The 27868-nt window shown below is 38.7% G+C and overlaps 1 protein-coding gene across 2 annotated transcripts in view; it reads left to right on the plus strand.

The window, feature by feature from the left end:
• The window catches only part of LOC128574870 (protein argonaute-3), a 139354-nt gene that overhangs the window by 12430 nt on the left and 99056 nt on the right, over positions 1–27868 (plus strand). Inside the window, exons 2-3 of one of the 2 annotated variants that reach the window (XM_053575826.1) lie at positions 5644–5815; positions 23954–24074. In XM_053575826.1, coding sequence (XP_053431801.1) covers positions 5644–5815; positions 23954–24074 — 293 coding nt within the window. Of the gene's footprint in view, positions 1–5643; positions 5816–23953; positions 24075–26229; positions 26850–27868 lie in introns of those variants that run through there. The other variant, XM_053575827.1, reaches the window with a different exon arrangement.

Genomic DNA, 27868 nt, shown 5'->3' on the forward strand with positions numbered 1-27868 from the left:
CTGATTAAGTTATTTTCCTCTCGAAATACTTTTTTTCCACTTGGGTTTTTGGGTACGACTTTCTCCAGGTCCTCCTCCAACCTTGCTGTTACTTTCCTGATTTCATTGCTGCTTTCATTTTCCCAGTCTCTAAACATTAGTAGTATCCCAAGGCTAGCTATTCTTCTGTGTCCATGCCACACTCTGAGTGATCTACTCTAATTCAGTGGTTTTAGATACCACTTACATGATGAGGACACCCGCATTTACACTCCAGACTGGACCTTTTCCCTGAATTCCACATTAATCAAACTACTGTGAGACAGACCCCTACTTGTAGACATCTCAAACTTAACATGTCCTAAAAGTCTTCTTGGTTTCATTTCCGACTTGTTGCTATCACTGAGTTTTTCCTAGCTCAGTAAATGACACTTTTTTTAGTTGCTTAGACTAAAAAGCCTTGAGAACTCTTTCCTCTCATGTCCCACATCTAATCTATTAGCATTTCCTGTCAGACCTACTTTTTAAATATTTTTGACAACCACATCACTCTCCCAGTAGTCCTAGCCAACATTGTCCTTTGCCTAGACAGTTGAATAACCTGCTAACTGGTCTTTCTGCTTGTACCTTTACATATAATTATTCATACAGCCATTGGAGTGATCCTTTTTTAAAAATTTAAGTCAGGATCGGCATGGTGGCTTGTGCCTGTAATCCTAGCACTTGGGAGACCGAGGCAGGTGGATTGCTTGAGCTCAAGAGTTCAAGACCAGCCTGAGCAAGAGTGAGACTCTATCTCTAAAAAAATAGCTGGGTGTTGTGGCGGGTGCCTGTAATCCCAGCTACTTGGGAGGCTGAGGCAAGAGAATCACTTTAGTCCCAGACTTTGAGGTTGCTATGAGCTGTTATGCTATGGCACTCTACTGAAGGCAACAAAGTGAGACTCTGTCTCAAAAAATATATTCAAATAAATAAAAATTTAAGTCAGATCGTAATACTTATTGACTCAGATCCTAGACAACTTAGAAGACACTACCCGACTGTAAAACTTATAATAAAGCTACAGTACTCAAAACAGTGTGGTATTGGTTAAAGGCTGGGCAAATACCTCAATGGAACAATAGATCAGAGTCCAGCATGGCAGGTTACAATCCCAGTTCTTCTTGCTAGCTGTGAAATTTCAAGCAAATTACTTCACTTTTCTTCATTTGTAAAATAATTTCTTTTCTTTGTAGGTTGGTATGAAGATTAAAAGAGATAATGTGTGTAAAAACACGTAACACATTGCCTGAGACATCATAAGAACTTGATAAATTTTAGCTATTGTACATTTTCTAATGATATTGACAAGATTCACACAAAGAGACAGGTCAGGTATTACTCCCATTTCATAGATCAGGAAACAAATGAAAGGACATTAAGTAGTTGGTGAAGGTCACATGATTAGATAATAAGCAGAGCCAAACTGTGGCCTAGAGGTTTTTTTTTTAAATAAGAAAGCAAAATTTAAAAACAAATGAGTCAGGTGCCATTTTAATATACTTACATCCACACTGAATGAAAAATTATTGTTAGTGTAATTTTTTTTTTTTTTTTTTAGAGACAGAGTCTCACTTTGTTGCCCTGGGTTGAGTGCTGTGCATCACAGCTCACAGCAATCTCCAGCTCTTGGGCTTAGGCCATTCTCTTGCCTCAGCCTCCCAAGTAGCTGGGACTACAGGCGCCCACCACAATGCCCGGCTATTTTTTTGTTGTTGTTGCAGTTTGGCTGGGGCTGGGTTTGAACCTGCCACCCTCGGTATATGAGGCTGGTGCCCTACTCACTGAGCCGCAGGCGCCACCCATTAACCTAATTTTCATTCCTAATGCAAACTCATGCTTTTGGTATATTGCTGAATTAAATGTAACATTTTCTTAGGAATTTTGGGTGTATCTTCATGAATGACTTTACCCTATGATTTTACTTTTTCATAATGTTTTGATTAGGTTTTAGTACCTGAGTTTTTCTGGTATCTCTAATTGAGGTATACTTACTTTTTTTTTATTCTCTAACAGAGTTTATATAACGTTGTTGTTATTTTTTTCCTTAAATGCTTGCTATAATTCTCTAGTGAAACCATCTGCATCTGTAATATCTTTGTGTGTGTGGAAAACTTTTTTTTTTGAGACAGAGTCTCATTGGACACCCTTAGTAGAGTGCAGTGGCATCTTAGCTCACAGCAACCTCAAACTCTTGGGTTCAAATGATTCTCTTGCCTCAGCCTCCCAGGTAGCTGGGACTACAGGCACCCGCCACGGTGCCCAGCTATTTTTTAGAGACGGAATCTCACTCTGGCTCAGATTGGTCTTGAACTTGTGAGCTCAGGCAATCCACCCACCTTGGCCTCCCAAGTGCTGGGATTACAGGCATGAGCCAGCACCACACCTGGCCTGGAAATATTTTTAATTGTGAATTTTATTCAAAAAGTAATAGGATTTTTCAGATTTTTTAAAATGTAAATTTAAGTTTATTCAGATAATAGTTACTAGTTTATTTATTATTTGAACTTTGATTAACAAAGCTGCAACATTTTGAGCTTTAAAAATAAAATGTTGGCATCATGTAAACATTATGGCAAAATATACCACTAAATTTATAATTTTAACCTTTTTTTATTTTTTTAAAGAGACTGAGTCTCACTTTGTTGCCCTCAGTAGAGCGCTGTGGCGTCAAAGCTCACAGCAACCTCCAGCTCTTAAGCTTAGGCGATTCTCTTGCCTCAGCCTCCCGAGTAGCTGGGACTACAGGCCCCCCCCTCAACGCCCGGCTATTTTTTTGTTGCAGTTTGGCCAGGGCCGGGTTTGAACCCACCACCCTCGGTATATGGGGCCAGCGCCCTATTCATTGAGCCACAGGTGCCATCTAGTCTTAACCATTTTTAAGTATACATTTCAGTAGTGTTTAGTGCATTTATATTCTTATTCAACCAGTCTACAGTCATCTTGAAAAAAATAAAACAATACCTGTTAACCAAATCCCCCTTAGCTCATAGCCCCTCCCCTCAACCCCTAACCCTGCAACTTCTACTTTGTGTTTCTTACGAAATTGAGGACTCTAGGAACCTCAGATAAGTGGAGTAATAACACTGTCTTTTTGTGACTGGTTTATTCCAACAAGATGTCTTCAAGGTTTATCCATATTGTAGCATTTGTCAGAATTTCTTTTTTAAGGCTGAAAGATAATCTCGTGTGTGTGTGCGTGCGTGTGTGTGTGTATTTTGTTTGTACATTCATCCGTCAATGGACACGTAGGCTTCTTACACCTTTTGGCTGTTGTGACTAATACTGCCATGAACGTGTGTGGACAAATAACTCTTTGTTCAATTCTTTCTGCTTTCAATTTTTATGAGTTTGTAGTTAGAAGTAGAATTGCTAGGTTTGGTGCCCATTGCTCAGTGGTTAGGGCACATACACCAGGGCAGGGCTGGCAGGTTTGAACTCTGCCCAGGCCTGCTAAAACAACAATGACAACTGCAACAACAACAAAAAAAAATAGCCAGGCGTTGTGGTGGGTGCCTGTAGTCCCAGCTACTTGGGAGGCTGAGGCAAGAGAATCACTTAAGCCCAAGAGTTTGAGGTTGCTGTGAGCTGTGATGCCACAGCAGTCTACCAAGGACAACATAGTGAGACTCAAAAATAGGAAGTAGAATTGCTGAATCATATGGTAATCCTTTTTTTTATTTTTTAATTTTTTTAAATTTTATTTATTTATTTTTTTATTGTTGGGGATTCATTGAGGGTACAATAAGCCAGGTTACACTGATTGCATTTGTTAGGTAAAGTCCCTCTTGCAATCATGTCTTGCCCCCAGAAGGTGTGGCACACACCAAGGCCCCACCCCTCTCCCTCCTTCCCTCTCTCTGCTTTTCTTCCCCCACCCATGACCTTGATTGTCATTAATTGTCCTCATATCAAAATTGAGTACATAGGATTCATGCTTCTCCATTCTTGTGATGCTTTACTAAGAATAATGTCTTCCACTTCCATCCAGGTTAATACGAAAGTAATTCTATTTTTAATTTTTTGAGGCACCACCATACTTTTTTCTAAAGTGGTTGTACCATTTTATGTTTCTACCAACAGACTATTTTTTTTGAGATGAGGTCTTGCTAAGTTAATCACATAGGTTTTGAACTCCTGGGCTCAAGCAATCCTTTCCTCAGCCTTGCAACTAGCTGGGATTAGCAGCTTGTACCACTGTGCTTTATAGTACTTTTATGTATCAGTAAGTTGTATTTCTCTAAGAATTTGTTTCATCAAACTGTCAAATTTATTGGCACAGTGTTTGTAATGTCTTCGGTATGTATAGTGATCCCAATTTTTTTCACTTCTGACTTTGGTTATTTTGGTTATTTAAACGCTTTTCCTTCCTTTTTTTTTTTTTTGAGACAGAGTCTCACTGTGTCACCCTCGGTAGAATGCCATGGTGTCACAGCTCACAGCAACCTCAAACTCTTGGGCCCAAGTGATTCTCCTGCCTCAGCCTCCCATGTAGCTGGGACCACAGGCACCCGCCACAACACCTGGCTATTTTTTGTTGCAGTTGTCATTGTTGTTTAGCTGGCCCAGGCTGGGTTGGAACCTGCCACCTTCAGTGCATGTGGCCAGCGCCATAACCACTGTGCTACGGCTGCCAAACCTAAACCTCAAACTCTTGGGCTTAAACGATTCTCTTGCCTCAGCCTCCCAAGTAGCTGGGACTACAGGTGCCCGCCTCAACACCTGGCTATTTTTTTGTTGTTGTTGCAGTTGTCGTTGTTTAGGTGGCCTGGGCTGGGTTCGAATCTGCCAGCCTTGGTGCATGAGGCCGGTGCTGTAACCACTGTGCTACGGGCGCTGACCCTCTTTTTCTTCTTTTTAAAAAAATCAGTTTTGCCTAGAGTTTATCAATTCTATCTTTTCAAATAATCAGTTTTATGCTTTGTTAATCCTGTTTATTATGTATTGCTTTTAATTTTTTTTTTAATATTTGCTCTTTATTTTCTCCTTCTACTTGCCTTAAGTTTACATTGCTCTTGGTCTCATACTCTTCAGATCTGACTTCGTTTTTGTTGTTGTTTTGTGAGACCCCCCAGTAGAGTGCTGTGGCATCATACAGCAACCTCAGACTCCTGGGCTCAAGCAATTCACTTGCCTCAGCCTCCCAAATAGCTGGGATTACAGGCGCCCACCACAGGCTTGGCTATTTTTAGAGGCAAAGTCTTGCTCTTAGCTCAGGCTGGTCTCCAACTCATGAGCTCAGGCAATCTACCTGCCTCGCCTTGAGCTCAGGCAATCCACCTGCCTTGGCTTCCCAGAGTGCTGGGATTACAGGCATGAGCCGCCATGCCTGGCCCTTCAGGTCTGACTTGTGTTTGCATACGCTCACCTGGGTTTGTGTGCTTGTTCTCCCTTCTTGTTGCTCTTTCCAGAACAATTTTTCCGCAGCATACAGTTTTTTGTTTGTTTGATTTTAATGAAGAGAAACTGGTGTAGAGAAAGTTGATGAGTTAGGAATGATGTCATCTTTCAGCAGTAGGCTTTAGCCATTATCCTCTGTGTATACAATTCTAACATAACTCTGGTTGACAAGATTTTCAAATGCAGCATGTAACAGTGTGACTTTTTATTTCCTTTCCCTGGCAGGACCTGTTGGGGCCCAGCCCCTACTCATGGTGCCCAGAAGACCTGGCTATGGCACCATGGGCAAACCCATTAAACTGCTGGCTAACTGTTTTCAAGTTGAAATCCCAAAGATTGACGTCTACCTCTATGAGGTAGATATTAAACCAGACAAGTGTCCTAGGAGAGTGAATAGGTAAGAATCATGAAACTTTGGAGATCTTCTGCTATTTGTCTTGCTTTAGTAATTTTATGTTTATCTTATATATCTAAATAATAATGATAATATGTAACAGTTTGACTAAAACACATGTAATATGTTTTGAAATTGATTGTATTTCAGGGGTGTGAAGTGGGAAAAATTTGCAAGCCACCTTGAAATTATTCTATTATAACATGAGCTCACATGTATTACCTGTGATAGTAGAACAGATCCAAGTCCTTTTTCCCTTTTTACTTGTCTTTCAAATCAGGCTTAACATTCTGAGCACATCTTTTTCCTTCCTAGTAAGTCATACATTTGTGCTTTTTTCCTCACCCAACATTACCACTTTAGTAATATTCCCTTTAGTGATGGGATAGAAATGGCAGTGGTAGATAGAAATGGTACTTTCATGCTTTCTCTTCAGTCCTCAATTTTTGACTGTTCCTTTCTCTTATATAGGAATAGATACATGTGATGTATAAAGATACATGTGTCTGCTTTCAGTAAACTTTTTCACCATATACATTAAATCCTCTGTAAGTTGACCACCCAAGAGACTAACAAACTGGTCAACATAACAGGTGGCCAACATAAGGAAGTAGGCCTATCGTACATACATATATGTGGTACATATCTGGTCTGTGAACATTAGGTCAACTTAAGGAGGTGGTTAGTGTAGGGAAGTGGTCAATTATGGAGGTTCTACTGTATATTCCTGATTGTGTTTAGGTAATGCAAGGAATATAAAAGGAATTTATGATGTGTATGTCATGTCTATTTTGATTTTTTTTTTTAAAGACAAAACATTTAGAAAACAATATGCTTTGATATTTAATTTAGCATTTTGGTTTGTACTATCCCAGCCTTTTCTTATTTAATAAGTGTTATTAAGACCTATGTTTAAGACATAGGCAGTTCTTGCTGACAAATTTTTGATTTGGTAGAGGAAATAAGACATGTAAGAAATATGAAAGTCTGGTTATCTTTTTCTTGGGTTTGTAATCTTAATTGTTAGTATTTCTGTTATACTAGAAAGTGCATGAGCACTAAGAGACTTTGTGTAATGTGTTAAAAAAAACAGTATCTACATGAATGTTATAATAAATGTGTAATGCAGTGTTCTTTTGTGAGATTGGGAAAAGTTGTGGAGTATTACAATTGGAAGGAACCTCTTAAGAAGTCAACTAATCCAATACTCTTTTTTAAAATAGCTGAAATCCATAAAAGTTAAGGGACTTATTTAAGAACATATGTTTCTAGTAGCAAAGGTGAAACTAGAACCCTAGAATCCTGATGTGGTAATCACTAGGAAATTTTTTTTTAACAAAAGAGTAAAAAGAATTCAGTTAATTGAAAAGAATTGGTAGAATTTGGTTAGCTGTGGTAATAAGAACACCTTTTTTAAGGTGGGGCAGCAATAACAAAAGTAAAATTCAGAAGAACCAGATATATTGACCCTGAGCCAGACTTAAGGGGAAGGTTCTGGTCAGGTACCACCTTAAGCTACCATCTATGAATAGATGACTCCTAATCTTGATACAGCTATTTCCTAAACTTTAGACTGACACCTCAATATCCCTAGTACTTCAGTCACAAATTGAAATAACTCTTTCTCTCAATCCCTATCCCCAAACTGTGCTCATAGTACTATATTCTTTTTCTTTTCTTTCTCTCTCTTTTTTTTTTTTCCTTCCTTTCTTTCTATTTTTGACAGAGTCTCGCTCTTGTCACCCTGGGTAGAGTGCTGGTGAGGTGTCAGCCTAGCTCACTTGTGGGCTCAAGGAATCCTCCTTATTCAGCCTCCCAAGGAGCTAACTGGGACTATAGGCACCCGACACAACACCCGGCTAATTTTTCTATTTTTAGTAGAGACAGGGTCTGTCTTTTGCTCAGGTTTGTCTTGAATTCCTAAGCTCCTAAGCTTAAGTGATCTTCCCACCTCAGCCTCCAAGAGTGCTAGGATTATAGGCATGAGCCACTGCGCCGGCCCCTTTTTCTTTACTTAAACTCCCAAGCTAGACCTTCCATTTGCTTTTCCTCCTGTTGGTTGTCAAGTACTGTCACTTTCCGTCCACACCACTACCACTTTGGTTTCACACCCTTATTTCTTACCTAGATTATCATAACAATCTTCTAATTGGTCTCCCCTAACATCTGTTTCTTTCCATTATAGTTAATTATCCACACTTCTGGCATAGCTTTCTTTCTAAATGAGAAATCTGATTATGTCAGTTCCCTGCTTTAAAAATGTGTAAGCTCGGGCGGCGCCTGTGGCTCAGTCAGTAAGGCGCCGGCCCCATATACCGAGGGTGGTGGGTTCAAACCTGGCCCTGGGCAAACTGCAACCAAAAAAAAATAGCCGGGCATTGTGGCGGGCGCCTGTAGTCCCAGCTACTTGGGAGGCTGAGGCAAGAGAATCGCCTAAGCCCAGGAGTTGGAGGTTGCTGTGAGCTGTGTGAGGCCACGGCACTCTACCGAGGGCCATGGAGTGAGACTCTGTCTCTACAAAAAAAAAAAAAAAATGTGTAAGCTCTCTACTGCCTACAGAGTAACATTCCAAACTTAGGATATAGCATACCCTTCTTAGTTGGCTCTAGCCAATATCCTTTCCCATATTCTGTAACTCTTAACCTGGAATACTCTTTCTGCCTTTGTCTACTTGACAAATGCCTATTATTTTTTGAGACTAACGTTTTGAAGTGCACAATCAGATGATAATTTATTTCTTCTGTGACCTCGTAGTACTCAGTGTACCTTTCCGTTTGGTGTGTGTGTGAGGGGGGTTGTTTGTTTGGGGTTTTTGTTGATTAGAGACAGGATCTCAGTCCATCACCCAGGCTGGAATGCAATGGTGCGATATTATACCTTATGATAACCTCCAATTCCTGGGTTCAGGTGATCCTCCTACCTCAGCCTCCTGAGTAGCTGGGACTACAGGCATGTGTCATGTCTGGCTAATTTTTTTTTTTTAGAAATGGTGTCTTGTTATATTGCCCAGGATGGTCTTGAACTCCTGGCCTCAAGCAATCCTCCTGACTGGGCCTCCCAAAGTGCTGGCATTCTAGGTATGAGCCACCAGGTCTGGGCCTGTTACTGTATTTCTAGTGCATTGTGGTAATTTGTTGTTCCTACCTTCCCCCAGTATAACCCTTTCATAGAAAGGAGTGTTCTTTATAATCATCTTTGTAGCCCTACTCTTAACTCAGTGATTGGCACATAATATTCAATAGAATGAATGAAGTGCTTATAAAGTAAAATGAGCTGAGTGTGACGGTGGGGGACAAGAAGGAGAACTGGATGTTACAGAGTACTATTTTTACCTGGATGTGGATTTTCAATGTGCCTTTTCTCTAGGATCCATCTTGTCTCCCTCCACTGTCCTTCCTGTCTTTTTGTCAGCCATCATGCACTTACCTGACTTAATTGACTAATGCTGGCACTCTGATTTGAATTCCCTTTTTCATGTTTTTCAAAACTGGGTTCTTAATGTGTAAATCTGAATGAAGGATAATCCTGACCCTTTTGGTAGATGTTTGCATTTTTAAAAGGCATTTATTAGCTGAATACAGTGGCATGTACCTGTAGCCCCAGCTAACTGGGGGAATGGGACAAGATCACTTGAGTCCAGGAGTTCTGGGCTGTAGTGTGTGGTGATAACACCTGTGAATAGCCACTGCATTCAGCCTGGGCAACAAAGCCAGACTCCATCTCTAACAAAAAGTTAAGTAAATAAATAACAGTCACTAATCTTTTTTTTTTTTTAGATAGAGTCACACTTTGTCATCCTCAATAGAGTTCTGTGACGTCATAGCTCACAGCAACCTCAAACTCTTGGGCTCAATTGATTCTCTTGTCTCAGCCTCCCGAATAGCTGGGACTACAGGCACCCACCACAACGACCAGCTGTTTTTAGAAACTGGGTCTCTCACTTGCTCAGGCTGGTCTCGAACCTGTAAGCTCAGGCAGTCCACCTGCCTCGGCCTCCCAGAGTGCTAGGATTACAGGTGTGAGCCACTCACTTACTAATCTTAATAAATCTCTTAACTAGTAAAATGTCTAAGGTACATATTTCAGAGCTGGATTCTCTATTTAGCTAGCCCTCTTTTACTTACCTTGGCTAAAGGAATCACTTCTATATTTAGCAGTATATAGTGGAGAATTATTATAGGTTATTGAATGGGATAATTATATGATGAAAATGATAGGAAAACAAAGTCACTTGAAGACAAAAATGGGTTGGAATAGAGTAAGTAGTGGGGAATTGAGACTTGGAGCTTAAGGGATGTCAATTGAAAGGTTTTTTGATGCAGTAGCAGTAATATTAGGTAAAAAGAACATAGTTTATTAGATTTGTTCTTTCTCCTGCCTAAATTTTTTTTCTTTTTGGTACGGGGTGGGAGGATAGAAGAGAACATGTTTATGAAGTTGTATAGCATAAAGTTTCATATGTAGATGCTCCATATATTGACTGAGTTTGGATGGAAAATACACGTAATAAATTAATGTGATACCTTTTGGCTTTAACTTATGATCCTTTTGACATACGTAATTACATTTTATCTTCAGGTTATTTTGTCTTGTTACATTATTTGCCAGCATGAATAATTTACATCTGTACTTTAGAAGTTTCTAAATGGAAAATTTTTTTCTCTTTGTTTTGTTTTTTGAGACAGAGTCTCACTATGTTGCCCTGGGTAGAGTGCCATGACCTCACAGCTCACAGCAACCTCAAACTCTTGGGCTTAAGTGATTCTCTTCCCTCAGCCTCCCAAGTAGCTGGGACTACAGGTGCCAGCCACAATACCCAGCTATTTTTTTGGTTGTAGTTGTCATTGTTGTTTGACAGGCTAGGGCTGGATTCCAACCCACCAGTTCTGGGGTATGTGACTGGCACCCTAGCCACTGAGCTACAGGTACCGAGCCGCAAATGGAAAATTTTTATCATGTACCTTTTATTTGAGTTTTGACAGGAATTATAGGACTTCATTGATATTCTGAAAAAATGCATAAATCAGCTTTATACTTTGTTAATAATATTGTCTTGATTTAATGTCAACATCTGCAAAACTTCCTTTATTTTCATCAACAGACTTTTTTAGTTTTTACAATATTACTACATGACTAATCAGTTAACACTTTTAGTGGCTTTCTAAAGTTAGTGAGTCAGTCCTTATACTTCAACAACTAGCATTCTAGAAGTTAGAAGGAAATACAACTTAACAATTTTTTTTCAATATTAGCAAAACAGTTAAAGGCCAAAATGCGGCACTTTAGTTATACACAATTTAATTTTTCCAAAATGGTTAAAACTATGAGAGTTTTTTTATTAATGTAAAGATTTTTGTTGTTGCCTCCTATAAAGTCACAGGGATTCTCTTCTAAGTGACTTGGTTTTTTGTTATTGTTGTTGTTTGTTTGTTTTGTGGAGACAGAGTTTCACTTTATCACCCACAGTAGAGTGCCTTGACCTCACACAGCTTTGAGTGGCAACTGAAAGTAGGCAACTGTAACACAGTGGTATTTGAGTATTCAGTACAGTAACATGTTGTACAGGTTCATAGCCTTGAAGCAAGAAGCTATACAAATTGCTTAAGTATGTAGTGTTCTATACCATGTAGGTTTGTGTAAGTACACACTGTGATGTTTGCACAGAAAAGAAATCATTTAACACAATTCCTGGAACATATCCCCATTTTTATTTTTATTTTTTTGATATCCCCATTTTTAAGTAATGCATAGCTGTACATCATTCCTTTTTATTTCTGTAAAATATTTCAATGTGTGGATATAATATATTTTGTTTATCCACTATCAGTTGATGGACATTTGGGTTGTTTCCACTTCTTGGCTACTGTAAACATTTATGTATGGGATTTTTGTGTGGACATATGCTTTTATTTCTCTTGTGTATATAACTGAGAATGGACTCACATGGTAACTCTGTGTTTAACCTTTTGAGAAACTGCCATACTCTTTTCCAATGTGACTGCACCATTTTACATCCCCAGTACCAGTGTATGAAGATTCCAGTTTCTCCATATCCTTACTAATATTTGTTATTATCTATCTTTGTTTTTTTTTTTACTATGACCATCCTAGAGTGTATGAAATAGTATGTCATTGTCATTTTGATTTGCATTTTCCTGATGATTGGTGGTGATGAGCATCTTTTCATATATTTATTAGCCATTTGTATATTTTCTTTGGATAAATGTAGGTTCTTTACCTATTTTTAATTTTTATTTTTTTAGGATATAAAAGTATAAACTTTATTTTATCTTAGAGAGAGGGAGGCTTGGTGTCTGTAGCTCAGTGGCTAGGGTGCCAGCCACATACACCAGAGCTGGTGGGTTCGAATCCAGCCTGGGCCTGCCAAACAACAATGACAATTACAACCAAAAAAAATAGCTGGGTGTTGTGGCAGGCACCTATAGTCCCAGCTACTTGGGAGGCTGAGGGAAGAGAATCGCTTAAGCCTAAGAGTTTGAGGTTGCTGTGAGCTGTGACGCCATGGCACTGTACTGAGGGCAACAAAGTGAGACACTGTCTCAAGAAAGAGAGAGGGAATGAGAGAGGAAAAAAAAAGAGAAAGAGCAGAGAGCAGGGAGACACTGGACTGCCCAAAGAAAGGAAGAAAGAATGCCCCTCTTTACCTATTTTTAAATAAGGTCGTTTTTGTATTTCGTATTGAGTTGTAGAAGTTCATTATATGGGCTCGGCACCTGTGGCTCAAGCGGCTAGGGCACCAGCCACATACACCTGAGCTGTTGGGTTCTAATCCAGCTCGGGCCTGCCAAACAACAATGGCTGTAACCAAAAAACAGCTGGCATTGTGGCAGGCTCCTGTAGTCCCAGCTACTTGGGAGGCGGAGGTAGGAGAATTGCTTGAGCCCAGGAGTTGGAGGTTGCTGTGAGCTGTGATGCCACAGCACTCTACCCAGGGCGACAGCTTGAGGCTCTGTCTCAAAAAAAAAAAAAAAATTCATTATATGTTCTTGATAAAAGTCCTTTATCAGACATATGATTTGCAAAAATTTTCTCTATTTCTCCATGTTGCCTCTTCACTGTCTTGTTGGTATCCTTTGAAGCATAAACATTTTTAATTTGGATGATGTCCAACTTGTTTTTTCTTTTATTCCTTGTGCTTTTGTACAAGATTGTTTAGGTGATATAAAGGACATATCCCAGAAAACACTGCCAGTGAAAAGCAAATGGTATAGTTTTGAATGTCCAAATATCTTGGGTAAACTATACTATACAAAATGTGTCAGTTAGTAAACAATTTTATTATCCTTGTTAAGGACTTGGAAGGTAGGAAAGCTAACAAATGGAAATTCTTTTACATCTCATAATTCTTTTCAAGTGACAACTAAATACAATGCTTGGTAGAAATTAGCTAAATTCGTATAGTATATTTAAAATTTGATATTTTTATAAATAAACGTGTAAGCATTAGGGATTAGTAAATAGGTATTATTACCAACATCTGTCCATTTGTGTACATTATAAATATACTAACAGCTGTATTCCATTTTGTGAATGTACCTTGATTTGTTTACTTTTAGTCTTCTCTAGTTTTTTTCTGTAGGTTAAATTAAATCGATTTTAACCAATTATCTGAATTTACCATATGGTTGTGCCAAGGAAATGTGCTATTGGTACTAGATTTAAAATTCCTAACTTGAATTATAATTCTAAATCCTACAGTAACCTTTTAGAACTTAAAAATCATTTTTTGGGCTCTGCACCTGTAGCTCAAGTGGCTAAGCTGCCAGCCACATACACTAGAGCTGGCAGGTTCGAATCCAGCCCAGGCCTGCCAGACAACAATGACAACTACAACCAAAAAAATAGCCACGCATTGTGGTGGGCGCCTGTAGTCCCAGCTACTTGGGAGGCTGAGGCAAGAGAATCACTTAAGCCGAGGAGTTGGAGGTTGCTGTGAGCTGTGATGCCACGGCACTCTACCCAGTGTGGCAGCTTGAGGCTCTGTCTCCAAAAAAAAAAAAATCATTTTTGGATCCTCTCTGTGTTTGCATTAACTATTTAATTTACTTTGCCCCTATTTAGTGTTAGGCACTATGCTGGTTCTGGATATAACAAGATAGATAAGACATGACCTATTTAAAGATTTCGTAATCTGTATGAAGTAAACTGTTTAATGAGATGTCCATTGTGTCCTGTGATGGAGAAGTAATGATTGCTGTCTTTGGGTAAGGAGGAAGATGTGGTACATAACATGTATCAGAGCAGAGTACTTGTTCATAGGGCGAGGAGGAAGAAAAGTCCACTTAGCGAGACCACGAGCAAAGGTAGGACATGATTGTGTGATGGAAGTAAGCCTCTATAAATATAATATGTAGAGGTGATTCTGAAAAGTTAGCAGGGAATAGATCATGATGAATCTTAGATTCCTGCTAAGGCTTGTGAAGTCAGAAACAGTAAAGAGCCATTGGAGGCTTTTAAGCAAACAAGGAACAGCTGTATTTAAGACTGTACGTGATGGCATTGTGGAGAATGAATTAAGAGAATGACTGTAGTCCTGAAATCTGAAAGGACCAGGTCTTTTAATTCTATTTTGGATATTTGAAGGTTGAATTGCATAAGAAACACCAAAATGGAGAAATTCAATAGATTATTGGAAATAAGTGCCTAGCAGGCGTTCTCAAATTTTTTAAACAGGGGGCCAATTCACTGTCCCTCAGACCGTTGGAGGGCCAGACTATAGTTTAAAAAAAAAACCATGAACAAATTCCTACGCACACTGCACATATCTTATTTTGAAGTAAAAAACAAAACGGGAACAAATATAATCACTCCGCCTCATGTGGCCTGCAGGCTGCAGTTTGAGGACCCCTGGTAGAGTTTAGGAGATAAGTCAAAAAGGAGATTGAACTTTGCTACTTGTCAGCATGTAGGTGAGAGTTAAAACCTGGGAAAGTGTGGAGAGTCAAGAGAACTGAAAATCTTTCAAGGCACTGTTATATTGTTTCAGGTCTACCAACAAAGACACATAGAGATTGGAAAGATAGGAGAACCGGGACAGGGTAGAAGCTGTTGCAGAGAAGGCAAGGCAAGGATCATCATTTTTAAGGAACAAGGCCTTTTGATCACAATGGCAAATACTAAAAGAAGCCAGAAGTGTAAAAGCTAAAAAAGATAATTCTGAGAGAGAAGTATTCTAGAGGAGAGTTGTTAGTGTAAGCCAGATTGAGTTAAAATTCTTTCTCAATCTAAAGTAAACTGTTAGTTATTTATGAATATTGGTATAGTTATATAATATTATAAAAAAGTTCCGGCGGCGCCTGTGGCTCAATCGGGAAGGCGCCGGCCCCATATACCGAGGGTGGCGGGTTCAAACCCGGCCCCGGCCAAACTGCAACCAAAAAATAGCCAGGCGTTGTGGCGGGCGCCTGTAGTCCCAGCTACTCGGGAGGCTGAGGCAAAAGAATCGCTTAAGCCCAGGAGTTGGAGGTTGCTGTGAGCTGTGTGAGGCCACGGCACTCTACCAGGGGCCATAAAGTGAGACTCTGTCTCTACCAAAAAAAAAAAATGTTCACACGACTGGGCATGGTGGCTCACACCTGTAATCTTAGCATTCTGGGAGGCCCAGGCAGGTGGATCACTTGAGCTTGAGACCAGACTTAGCAAGAGCAATACCCCATCTCTACTAAAAATAGAAAAATTAGCTGGGCATTGTGGTGGGCACCTGTAATCCCAGCTACTCAGGAGTCTGAGGCAAGAGGATTACTCCTGCCCAGGAGTTTGAGGTTGCTGTGAGCAATGATCCCACAGCACTCTATCCAGGGCAAGAGAGTGAGACTCTGTCTCAAAAAATAAGTAAATAAATAAATAAATGGATTTTTTTTTTTAGATAGAGTCTCACTATAACACCCTCGGTAGAGTGCTGTGGCGTCACAGATCACAGCAACCTCCAACTCCTGGGCTTAAGTGATTCTCTTGTCTCAGCCTCCCAAGTATCTGGGACTACAGGCGCCCACCACAACGCCTGGCTATTTTTGTTGCAGTTGTCATTGTTGCTTAGCTGGCCCAGGCAGGGCTTGAACCCACCACCTTCAGTACATGTGGCCGGCTCCATAACCACTGTGCTATGGGTGCTGAGCCAGTAAATATTGTTTTTGAAGTGGTAATAAAAAATACATAAGAGTTCATACCCATTTGAAACTTACAGTCTGGTGGGAAAAAAAGAATTCACGTGTGACATTACTACAGATAGTTAACAGTAAAATGCTCTGGTGTACTGTGGATTTCAAATTATAAAGTATTACAAATTTAAAGTACAGTCTCTTTTCTGTCTACATAACTTAAACTTTATCTTGATAAAAAAGTATTCATTGGCTACCTTCTCTGATTTTTACCACAGAGTAATGAAGATAAATTAGAGGTTGGGAAGAGACAAGGAGAAACTCCCAGCTGTTGTGGTTGTGTTTTATAAACCTCTGGATGATTTTACTACATTTTATGTTATACCTTAGCAGTCTTATTTCTTTCTGCATATGCCGTAGTAACATATGTATTATAGCTGTGGATACTACATTAATAATATAAATTGGCTTTGGGGCAAAATATTCTTTCATGTCATCTTCTATAGACTAGAATAATATTTCCCATTTTACCTTTTGGGGGTAGAAAATTAAGAGGTTACCAGAAAGTGAGATGAAGGTGGATATCTAGGAGATAATTATTACAGTAACAATTAACAGAAAAAATAATTTCTTATCTTTTTTACATTACACTTTTACTCTCCTACCATTTTTCTGCAGTTTGAATCAAGTGGTAAAATGGTACTTACTGAAACTGCTATTAAATTTTACTTTACAGTCTGTGCACCAGAGCATGATGGAGTCAAAAGACTTGGTACCAGAATGTAGGAAGTGGTGGTTGAAGTAAGAGTGGTAAGGTAGACTGTAGCCCTTTAGAAGACCTAACGTACTCAGGTAGGTTCCATTTTTGGAGTAAATTTGCCAGTTATTTTTAAGGATTTTAAAATTCCAGCTTAAAGTTCTAAAAAATGCATCATATAATTCTGCAGGAATTGTTCCCTCCTATAATAGTGAAAGGAAGCCACTAAAGATTGGGCAGAAGTTTTTGGCGAGGTACGGTGGCTGGTGCTTGAAATCCCAGCACTCTGAGAGGCTGATGTGAGAAGATTGCTTAAGGCCAGGTGTTTGAGACCAGCCTGAGCAAGAGCAAGACCCCATCTCTGCAAAAGATAGAAAAAATTATGCACGTATGGTGATGTGCATCTGTAGTTCCAGCTACTCAGGAGGCTGAGGCAGGAGTTTAAGGTTGCTGTGAGCTATGAGACCACTGCCCTGTAGCCCAAGCAGCAGAGTGAGACTCGGTCTCAAAAAAAGGAAAAAAAAGAAAGGTTGCTTAGCTGTTCTTATCCCTGTTCACTCAGTTTTTATATGATAGATTTTCTTTCCCAAATTACTTTCCTAAGTACTGTTAATAAGTTAAAATACTTTATGTATTTTAGTTATTGTAGTTTTACTTCTTATTGTAAGCTAAGAAACTAGCTTAAAAATACACTTAAATATTTTGCTAAAAGTACTACATTGGAATAAAAGATAAAAAGATTCCATTCCAACCCCTCTTGTTATAATAATAGACCTAATCTCCATAACTACAATCTAGTGAAAACTCAGTTAACAATTTCCAGTTTCCGTTAATTACTATTTATTTTTTGTATTAATTTACTATATTTGATGCTGTCACATTGTAGTGTATTTGTTTATTGGAAAACTTCGATGTAATTCTTGATGTATATTTGTGAAATGATTATACTTACATTTTTATATAAAACCAGTGACATACATATTTGCTTTTTTTTTCTAAATTACTTACAGGTTAATATTTCCTTGAAATATGATCCTTGAAACTACTATGTGTCCCAAATGTCACCCATAAAGCTGCATACATAGAGAAAATGGGAAATGGTTTCCTCTATGTATGAGTGACATTTGGGATACCTTGTATTTTCCCACTTATTTTAAACTATATTTTTATTTGTATATATTCATGGGATATATTTTGCCACTGATACATTGTATTGTAGTAAAATCAGAACCTTTAGTGCATCCATCTCTAGAACAATGCACATTATACCCTTCCAGGAACCTCCTATCATCCACTCCTGTCTCATCTCCTAACCCTTCTAAGTCCCCATTTCTGTTATTTTAAAAAAACTAAAGTTGGGCTTGACGCCTATAGCTCAGCTGGCTAGGGCGCCAGCCACATACACCAGAGTTGGTGGGTTCCAATCCAGCCCAGGCCAGCTAAACAATAATGACAACTACAGCCAAAAAACAGCTGGACGTTGAGGCGGGTGCCTGTAATCCCAGCTACTTGGGAGGCTGAGGGAAGAGAATCGCTTAAACCCAAGAGTTTGAGGTTGCTTTGAGCTGTGACGCCACAGCACTCTACCTAGGGTGACATAGTTAGACTCTGTCTCAAAAAAAAGCAAACAAAAACTAAAGTTGGCTTGGCACCTGTAGCTCAGCGGCTAGGGCGCTGGCCATATACACTGGGGCTGGCAGGTTTGAACCTGGCCCAGGCCTGCCAAACAGCAATGACAACTACAACAAAAAAATATCTGGGCATTATGGCAGGTGCTTATAGTCCCAGCTACTTGGGAAGCTGAGGCAAGAGAATCACTTAAGCCCAGGAATTTGAGGTTGCTGTGAGTTGTGATGCTACAGCACTCTCCCGAGGGCGACATAATGAGACTCTGTCTCAAAATAAATAAATAAATAAATAAATAATAAAAATACTAAAGTTAGAGAGGTAGAGTGACTTTCTTAACAACTTAGCAGAGTGGGACTAAAACTCACATTTACTTCTTTCTTCTCCAGTACTTAGATTGCCACATATTCTAGACGTTTCTCAAGTTGGCAGTTTCCTAGGTCAAACTTCCTTCATAATACATTAGCACCTTTCCTACTACAGCTAGCTAGATGGCTAGATTATTATTATCAAGAGTTTTTTCTCTAGCTGTTTCAAGCTTGCTTGCTGAAAGATTCTACCTATTGCCATAGTATTCTTTGAGATAAGAAAGAAGAATCTGCAGTGCCTGGATTTGTCATTTTGTTAACTTGCATACTAAAATTGTAAATGTCAATTATTTGCATTCATATTAATGTGAAAGTGGGGAGACTTGATAATAGCCTTTGGTCCTCATGAGAGCTGATGCTCTTTGTAGCATAGGTTTCAGGAATCATAAACTTAAAAAAAGTTGAGTGTTAAAATTGCCCAATATATCATAGAATTCTAATACCATTTCCTAAAGGCTCTGAAGTAAATTATCAAATGTCATATAATTATCTTAAGAATTTCTGTATCTGATGACATGATAAAATTGACAGTGTTTCATTATTTGGTATTTTTATAATTAAATTTTACTGTTAAGGGGGCATTGTAAAGACTATTAATTTCAATCTTAGATTTGTATCTTCTCTGACAGTTGATAACATAGCTGCTCTTTGATGAGTTCTGGCAAGGATGAACTCAGGTACTTTATGAGGTAGTGTAAACCACTTTTGAGTAATTCTTGCAGTTAGAAAATTTTGGAAATTTTTATTCCAAACTTTAGCTCCCTCTTTGCTCCAACTATTTTAACTAGTTCTATTCTCCCATACAAGATAGATTGTTGTTGATGATTTCAGAGAAGGAGGTCACACTGTGTTGCCCAGGCCAGACTTGGATTCCTGGGCTCAAGCAATCCTCCTACCTCAGCCTACCAAGTAGCTGGGACTACAGGCACATACCACTGTGCCTGCCAGATTTTCTACTCAGTTTTTATATGATAATCTATCAAAATAGCTATAAACCTCTGTAATTTCCTTTGACTCTTTCCTGTTTAAGTGAAAGTCTTTAGTTTTTTACACATACTACATGGATTCCTATCAGGATTGCCTTCTACTGGCTATGTTTCAATTCTTAGCATATTAAATTTTTCTCAAATCGAACAGGGTCCTCCTTTATGTGAAATGGCATGTGTAATATGTGGGGGATAGTCTTCTGCCTTACTATCTGGATTATATGGATACTTACATATAAGAAGTATGACAATTAAGTTTGTGGACTCATCCTAGAAAAAAATGTCACATACCTCATTGCTGAATATTGCTATTGTCACCTTCGAGAATTCCCCTTAGGAAGCTATGCACCAGTGCCAGCACCTAGTCCACCCTTCAAAGCAATTTTGGAACTCTTTCTGGAATGGCATCAGAGCTATCATTGTATGACCTGTGATGTCCTGAATGTTACCAAAATGTCTTCCTTTCAGTATTTCCTTTATCTTCCGGTAAAGAAAAGAGTCACTGAGGGCCAGATCAGGTGATTTTGGATAAGTAAACAGTTACTTATTTACCTTGGCTGGATAAGGGAAATACTTCAAGTAACACAGATTAGTTTAGCCTAATTAGTGGAGAGCAATTTTGGCAATTCTTCATCATTTAATTGATTAAGTTCACCTTGAACTAACAATTTCTCAGAGAGTAATTCTCACACAGGTTCCTAAGGGAACATGTAAGGAGATAATGCATTATAGCATTGATTTTGGTGGCTAACAATTAAAGATACTCTGAGTCTACATTGCTGGGGTAATGGGTAGACAACATGTAGAGTACTTTGCATCAGTCAGAAACAATGAACTAAATCACTTTATTTCTTTTTTTAATTTTGAGGCAGAGTCTTGCTCTGTCACCTGGACTAGATAGAGTACAGTAGCATGATACATAGCTGCCTGCAGTCTCAAACTCCTGGCTCAAGTTTCCCATGTAGCTGAGACTACAGGCACACGCCACCATGCCTGACTATTTAAAAAATGTATGATGTAGAGAGGGGGTGTCACTGTTGCCCAGACTGGTCCTGAACTCCAGGTCTCAAGCAGTCCTCCTATCTTGGCCTCCCAAAGTTAGGATTACAAGCATAAGCCACTATGTCTGGCCCTAAGTCACTTTTAAACTATATACCAAAAACCCAAACAAACAAAACAAAACAAAATAATATACAACTGAGTTTTCACAGATGAATCTTTTTTTTTTTTTAGAGACAGAGTTTCACTTTATCGCCCTCAGTATCCTGGCGTCACAGCTCACAGCAACCTACAACTCCTGGGCTTAGCTTATTCTTTTGCCTCAGCCTCCCAAGTAGCCGGGACTACAGGTGCCCGCCACAATGCCGGGCTATTTTTGTTGTTGTTGTTGCAGTTTGGCTGGGCCCGGGTTTGAACCCACTACCCTCGGTATATGGGGCTGGTGCCCTACTCACTGAGCCACAGGTGCCGCCCACAAATAGAATTTTAAAATCTACAAAGGACAAAAGTAGGAATACATACAAACAGAAGGCTGTTCATCAAACACATTAAAAGAAGTAACTTGTTGGGAGGGAAAAGGGGATAGGAAATGGAGATAGAAGGAAAGAAGTCAGTTAGAAGAGATGTCTTGCACAAGTGGTGATAACAAGCCATGAACTGAAGAGTGTGATTGACTCAACCTTTGAACCTGAGGAGTAAAAGTGGGATTTGGGGACTTATTTGGCAGCGGTGAATAAACTGAGTTGGAGTTGAAAAAACTAAGATTATAAAAAACAAGAAATTTAAAATAATGAAGGTACTAGGACATGAGGTCTATTAATGCAGGACTGTGGTAATTTGGTATGGAAAGTAAAGGACTGATACAAGGAATACTGTAGAGAGGTAAAGTCAGCAACTAATTAAATGAAGAGGTGGATCCGATTTTGAAAGTAGGAAACCTCAAAAGGCGAAGGTACCATTAATTAAAAAGGAATAACAGGGCGGTGCCTGTGGCTCAGCGGGTAGGGCGCCGGTCCCATATGCCGGAGGTGGCAGGTTCAAACCCAGCCCCGGCCAAAAAAAACACACACACACACACAAAAAAGGAATAACAAACAGTAGATAAGCAGATTTAAGTTGGGGGAAGGATGTTGAATTCAGTTTTAGAATTCCACTGGAGATACTAAGCATCTCATTGAAGTAGATTATTAATTGTTAGAAAATTCATTGAGGATATATTATGTGCTAGGCATCAAAGCAGGGCATTTTTTTATCCCTAAGATGTTTTTGGCCCTACTGTTTCGATTTCCTCCATCATTTTGATCTCTAAGAGTGGTTTGATTGAGTTGCCAGGAAATGTTAAGCTTGAAAGTATACTGGTTTACTGTTGAATACAAAAATGACAAAATAGTCAAAACATCCTGACAAATAAGATCTATAAAATTTTACCTGAGAAATTGGACTCTGTAATAATGACCACAAAAGAAAACTTAAAATGGCAAAAAATCATTGAAATTTGTCTTGAACTATAAAGTGGAAAGCAAATCAAAGCTTTATTGTAAAGTTTACTCTAGAAAGGACTTAATCTTGATTTCAATAGTTTCAGTAAAATTGAACAGTGAGGGAAAAAAGTAGAAATTCTGTGCCATGTAGAAAATTGCTGAGTATCAAATCAGCTTGATTGTTTTTTATTCCTAAAAATGCTGTTCCCCTTCTCTCTTGACTAGGCTAGATTTCAATCTTTTGAATTTTCAATTGTACCAGTACTGTGTGAGCATACTCTCATTGTAATATATTCAGGTTGTATAAATAAAACAAGAGTCACCCTATGACCTTGTCACCTCCCTCTCCAGAGGTAACCACTATTTGGTTACATATATCCTTCCAGATACTTTTTCTCTCTTTTCACACATAAGTGTGTTCAAAAATAAACATTGATTTGTAGATATTTGGTATTATTCTCCATATGGTCTATAATTTCTTTAAATATATAAATCTTGAATATATTTCTGTGTCAATATATTGGATCAAAATGTTTTCTGGGTAAAAATGGGGATTTCCAGGTGGCGCTGGTTCCTCAGTGGGTAGGGCACCGGCCACATACACCTAGGCTGGTGGGTTCAAACCTGGCCCAGGCAAGCTAAAAAACAACGACAACGGCAACAGGCATTGCAGTGGGGTGTCTGTGAGCTGGAACACCACGGCACTCTACCCAGGGTGACGGCTTGGGACTGTCTCAAAAAACAAAAAAAGGGGAGGAGGGGATTTCCTAGTATCTTTACTGGCTAGATACTGTTGTAAAGGAAGAGGGAGAACAAGGAGAACAGGTGTGTTTGCTACTCTCAGGAAGCTCACACTCAAAAATGAAGTATATGGGACAGGCATACAGGCTAACACTCTGGGAGTCAGGATGGGTAGATCATCTGTGCTCAGGAGTTCGAGACCAGCTCAAGCAAGAGCAAGATTGTGTCTCTACTAAAATAAATAAATAGGGCGGTGCCTGTGGCTCAAATGAGTAGGGCACTGGCCCCATATGCCAGAGATGGTGGGTTCAAACGCAGCCCTGGCCAAAACTGCAAAATAATAATAATAACTGCAAAATAATAATAAATAAATAAATAAATAGAAAAAAGAGGCAGGTTTTGTGGCTGGCACCTGTAATCCCAGCTACCTGGGAATCTGAGGCAAGCGGATCGCTTGAGCCCAAGAGTTTGAGGTTGCTATGAGCTATGATGCAATAGCACTCTACCCAGGGCAACAGAGTAAGACTCTGTCTCAAAGGAAAAAAAAAGTATGTAATAATACAGTAGACTAATAGAAATATTCTAATAGAGATGTACAAAGAAAAAATATTTTTTTAGCCCACAGAAAAAAAATATTTCTTTATTTTAGCACAAAGAAAAAAAATACTTACTCTTTCCAAAAAAGTGCTGAACATGTTAGAGAGTGCTTAGATACTAATAAAGAGAGTTTGAATCAATTTTGAAGGAGAATATTTTGCAGGTAAAATATGTCCTGGAATGATTTAGTTAATTTGCTGGATTGATTCTTCACTGTCTTTTGTGAAGTACATGTCATCCTTTGCCAGTAATCATTCTTCTTGGTATATTCATTATGAGTATGGATTTTGCTTTTAACTCCATAGCTTATTTGTCCTAAGTATGGATCTAAAAGCAAAATCCTTATAATGTATGAATGTCTTTTAGAATTTTGACAGCTTTAGACAGTGTAAGAAATTATTTCAGTTACTATTTTTGTATTTCACCTTGCAGAGGATTATGTGAACATATTTTTTTCCCCTTCTTTAGGGAAGTGGTTGACTCCATGGTTCAACATTTTAAAGTAACTATATTTGGAGACCGTAGACCAGTTTACGATGGAAAAAGAAGCCTTTACACAGCCAATCCACTTCCTGTGGCAACTACTGGGGTAAGGTATACATTCCATTATTAAAAGCTATGCTTTTACAATGTTTTCTTTTATATACAATTATTAATTTTTATTGTAATCCTTGTTTGTATGTATAGCACTTACCATTTTTAACTTTTTATGTTGAAATAATTTTAGACTTATAGAAAAGTTGCAAGAATCATGTAGAGAACTGTTACATACCCTTTACCCAGTTTTACCAATGTTCTTAACATTTGCCAGGTTTAGTTTATCATTTTTCTTTATCTCTTTTCCTCTTTGTATCTATAGATAGCTATATGTAGAGGCACGCATATTTTTTTCTGACCCATTCGTAGGTAGGTTGCATACATCATATCCCTTTAATATTTAAGACTTTATGGGTGGCACCTGTGGCTCAGTGAGTAGGGTGCCGGCCCCATATACCGAGGGTGGCGGGTTCAAACCCAGCCCCGGCTCAACTGCAACCAAAAAATAGCCGGGCGTTGTGGCGGGCACCTGTAGTCCCAGCTGCTCGGGAGACTGAGGCAGGAGAATCGCGGAAGCCCAAGAGCTAGAGGTTGCTGTGAGTCCTGTGACATCATGGCACTCTACTGAGGGCGGTAAAGTGAGACTCTGTCTCTACAAAAAAAAAAAAAATATATATATATATATATATATAATTAAGACTTTAATGGATATTTCCTAAGAACAAAGATAAAAATTGTATTATAGTTATCAACTTCAGTAAATTTAACATCAGTATGATACTTTTGTCAAAATCAACAATCCATATTTCAGTTTTGTCGATTGTCCCGATGTTGTCTTTTAGCATTTTTTCCCTCTGGTACAGGGCCAGTCCAAACTACCTTTTTAGTTTTTTTACTCTGACCAATTCCCCAGCCTTTTTATTTGTTTTGTTTTGTTTTTTCTATGATGACATTAACATTACAGGCAAGTTATTTTGTAAAATACCCCTCAATCTGAGTTTGTCTGATGCTTCTCCTTGAGTACATTCTGATTATGCATTTTTTTTGCAGGAATATTACATGAGTATTTTTTCTTTATCAGTGCATCACATCAGGAAGCATACAGTATGTATTTATTCTATTAATGGTGATGTTAGCTTTCATCACTTGGTTAAATTGGTATCTGCCAGGTTTCTCTTATTGAGGTATTCTTTTTCTCTTTCAAGCTAATAAGTATCTTGTGGGGAGATACTTTTTTTTTTTTTAGAGACAGAGTCTCACTTTGTTGCTCTCAGTAGAGTGCTGTGGTGTCACAGCTCACAGTAACCTCCAGCTCCTGGGCTTAGGCAATTTTCCTGCCTCAGCCTCTGAGTAGCTGGGACTACAGGCGCCCACCACAATGCCTGGCTTTTTTTTTTATTGTTGTTGTTGTTATTGCTGCTGTTTGGCTGTGGTCAGGTTCAAACTTGCCACCCTCAGTATAGGGGTCAGTGCCCTACTCACTGAGCCACAGGTGCTGCCTAGGAGATACTTTCTTTAAAAATTGTAATAGCGGGCGGCGCCTGTGGCTCAGTCGGTAAGGTGCCAGCACCATATACCGAGGGTGGTGGGTTCAAACCCAGCCCCGGCTGAACTGCAACCAAAAAATAGCTGGGCGTTGTGGCGGGCACCTGTAGTCCCAGCTACTCGGGAGGCTGAGGCAAGAGAATCGCTTAAGCCCAGGAGTTGGAGGTTGCTGTGAGCTGTGTGACACCATGGCACTCTACTGAGGGCCATAAAGTGAGACTCTGTCTCTACAAAAAAAAAAAAAAATTGTAATAGAATACATGTAATACATTTAGCACTTTAACCTTTTTTATTTATTTATTTATTTATTTATTTATTTATTTTTTAGTGAGACAGTGTGTTACACTTTCTCCCTGGGTAAAGTGCTATGGCGTCATAGCTCACAGCAATCTCAAACTCTCCAGCTCAAGCAACTGGGATTATAGGTGCTCACCACAACGCTTGGCTATTTTTTTTTTTTTTTTTTTCTGTGTTAGTAGAGACATCTCACTCTTGCCCAGGCTGGTCTTGAACTCCTGAGCTCACGTAATACACTTCCCAGAGTGCTAGGATTACAGGTATGAGCCACCATGCTGAGCCAACATTTTAGCTATTTTTAAGTTACAATTCAGTGGTATTTAATGCATTAACATTGTTAAGTAATCATTACTACCATCCTTCAGAACTATCTTTTACTTGCAAAGCTAAAACTGTGTTAAAGGGGTATCCATCTTGCAGCCCGTGGGCTGCTTGTGGATTATTTGAGGACTGTTTTGCTTATTTGTGTTGTCAGATATCACAATAAGAATGTTAACCAGCCTTCTTTGGTGTTTGTGTATTTAATGTGTGGCCCAAGACAACTCTTTCTTCCAATATACAGCAGAAAAGAAAAAAGGTTGGACACCCCTGCTTGAACTCCGTATTACCTGCTAATTTTAGCCCCTGGCAGCCATTGTTCTATTTTCTGTCTCTATGAATTTGACCTCTATAGATACCTCATATAAGTGGAATTATACATACAGTATCTTTTTGTGACTGGCTTTTTTCACTTGGCATAATAACCTCAAGGTTTATCCATGTTGTAGCATATGTTAGAATTTCCTTCCTTTTCAAGGCTGAATAATAAATATTCCATTGTATGTATGTAACACATTTTGTTTATCCATTTATCCCTCGATGGACACCTTTTGGGTATTGCAGATAATCCTGCTATGAATATGGGTGTACAAATATCTCTTCGATTCGAGACTCTGCTTTCAATAATTTGGATATATACCCAGAAGTGAAATTGCTGGATCATGTGGTAATTACTATTTTTAATTTTTTAAGAATCCACCATACTGTTTTCCAAAGTGGCTACCCCATTTTACATTCCAACAGTGCACAGAGTTCTAAATTCTCTACATCCATGCCACACTTGTTTTCTGTTTGTTTGTTTTTTATAGTAGCCATCCTAATGAGTGTGAGGTGATATCTCATTGTGGTTTTGATTATCATTTCCCCCAATAATTACTAATGTTGAACTTTGTTTCATGCGCTTATTGGCCATTTATTTACCTTCTCCGAGGAAATATGTACTCAAGTCCTTTGTCCATTTTTTAATTGGATTGTTTGTTTGGATTGGGTTCTTTTGATTGGTTGTGATTTATAGAAGTTCTTTTTGTATCGTGGATATTAATTCCTTATTAGATAAATGATTAGCAAATATTTTCTCCATTTCATGGGTTGCCTTTTCACTCTTTATTGTGTCCTTCGATGCACAGAGATTTTTATAATTTTGGTATGGGAAACACTTTTAAGGATTCTGTTTCTCATTTGATTTTTAAACAATTGATGATTCTTACTTGAAGGGATTGTGAATATGTAGAACTGGTGATTTTCTGACATTCCTCCTGCACATAGTCGGTTTGCTATAAGGGAGAGCATTTTCTTCTAACCTGTTTATTGATCTGACTGCTCCAGTTGTCCCAGATTTGGCCAGTGAGAGCCCTTTTAAGCTGATGTCTGTGTCCTTTTGAAATGACACTTTTTGTTTTTTGTTAATAGTCAAGTCATTTAATGTGTTATTAGATAATTTCATCATTTTGTGAATATTGTAGAGTGTACTTGCATGAACCTAGATAGTATAGCCAACTACATACCTAGGCTATGTGTTATGGCCTGTTGCTCCTAGGTTACAAACCTGTGCACATCATGGTACCGTACTGAATACTCTAGGTATTTGTAGCATAATGGTTAAGTATTTGTGTGTGTAAATATTTGAACATAGACAAAGTATACTAAAAATACATTATAAAAGAAAAAAAAAACCTGTACAAGGCA

This window comes from Nycticebus coucang, chromosome 22, assembly GCF_027406575.1.
Source record: "Nycticebus coucang isolate mNycCou1 chromosome 22, mNycCou1.pri, whole genome shotgun sequence".
Taxonomy (NCBI): domain Eukaryota; kingdom Metazoa; phylum Chordata; class Mammalia; order Primates; family Lorisidae; genus Nycticebus; species Nycticebus coucang.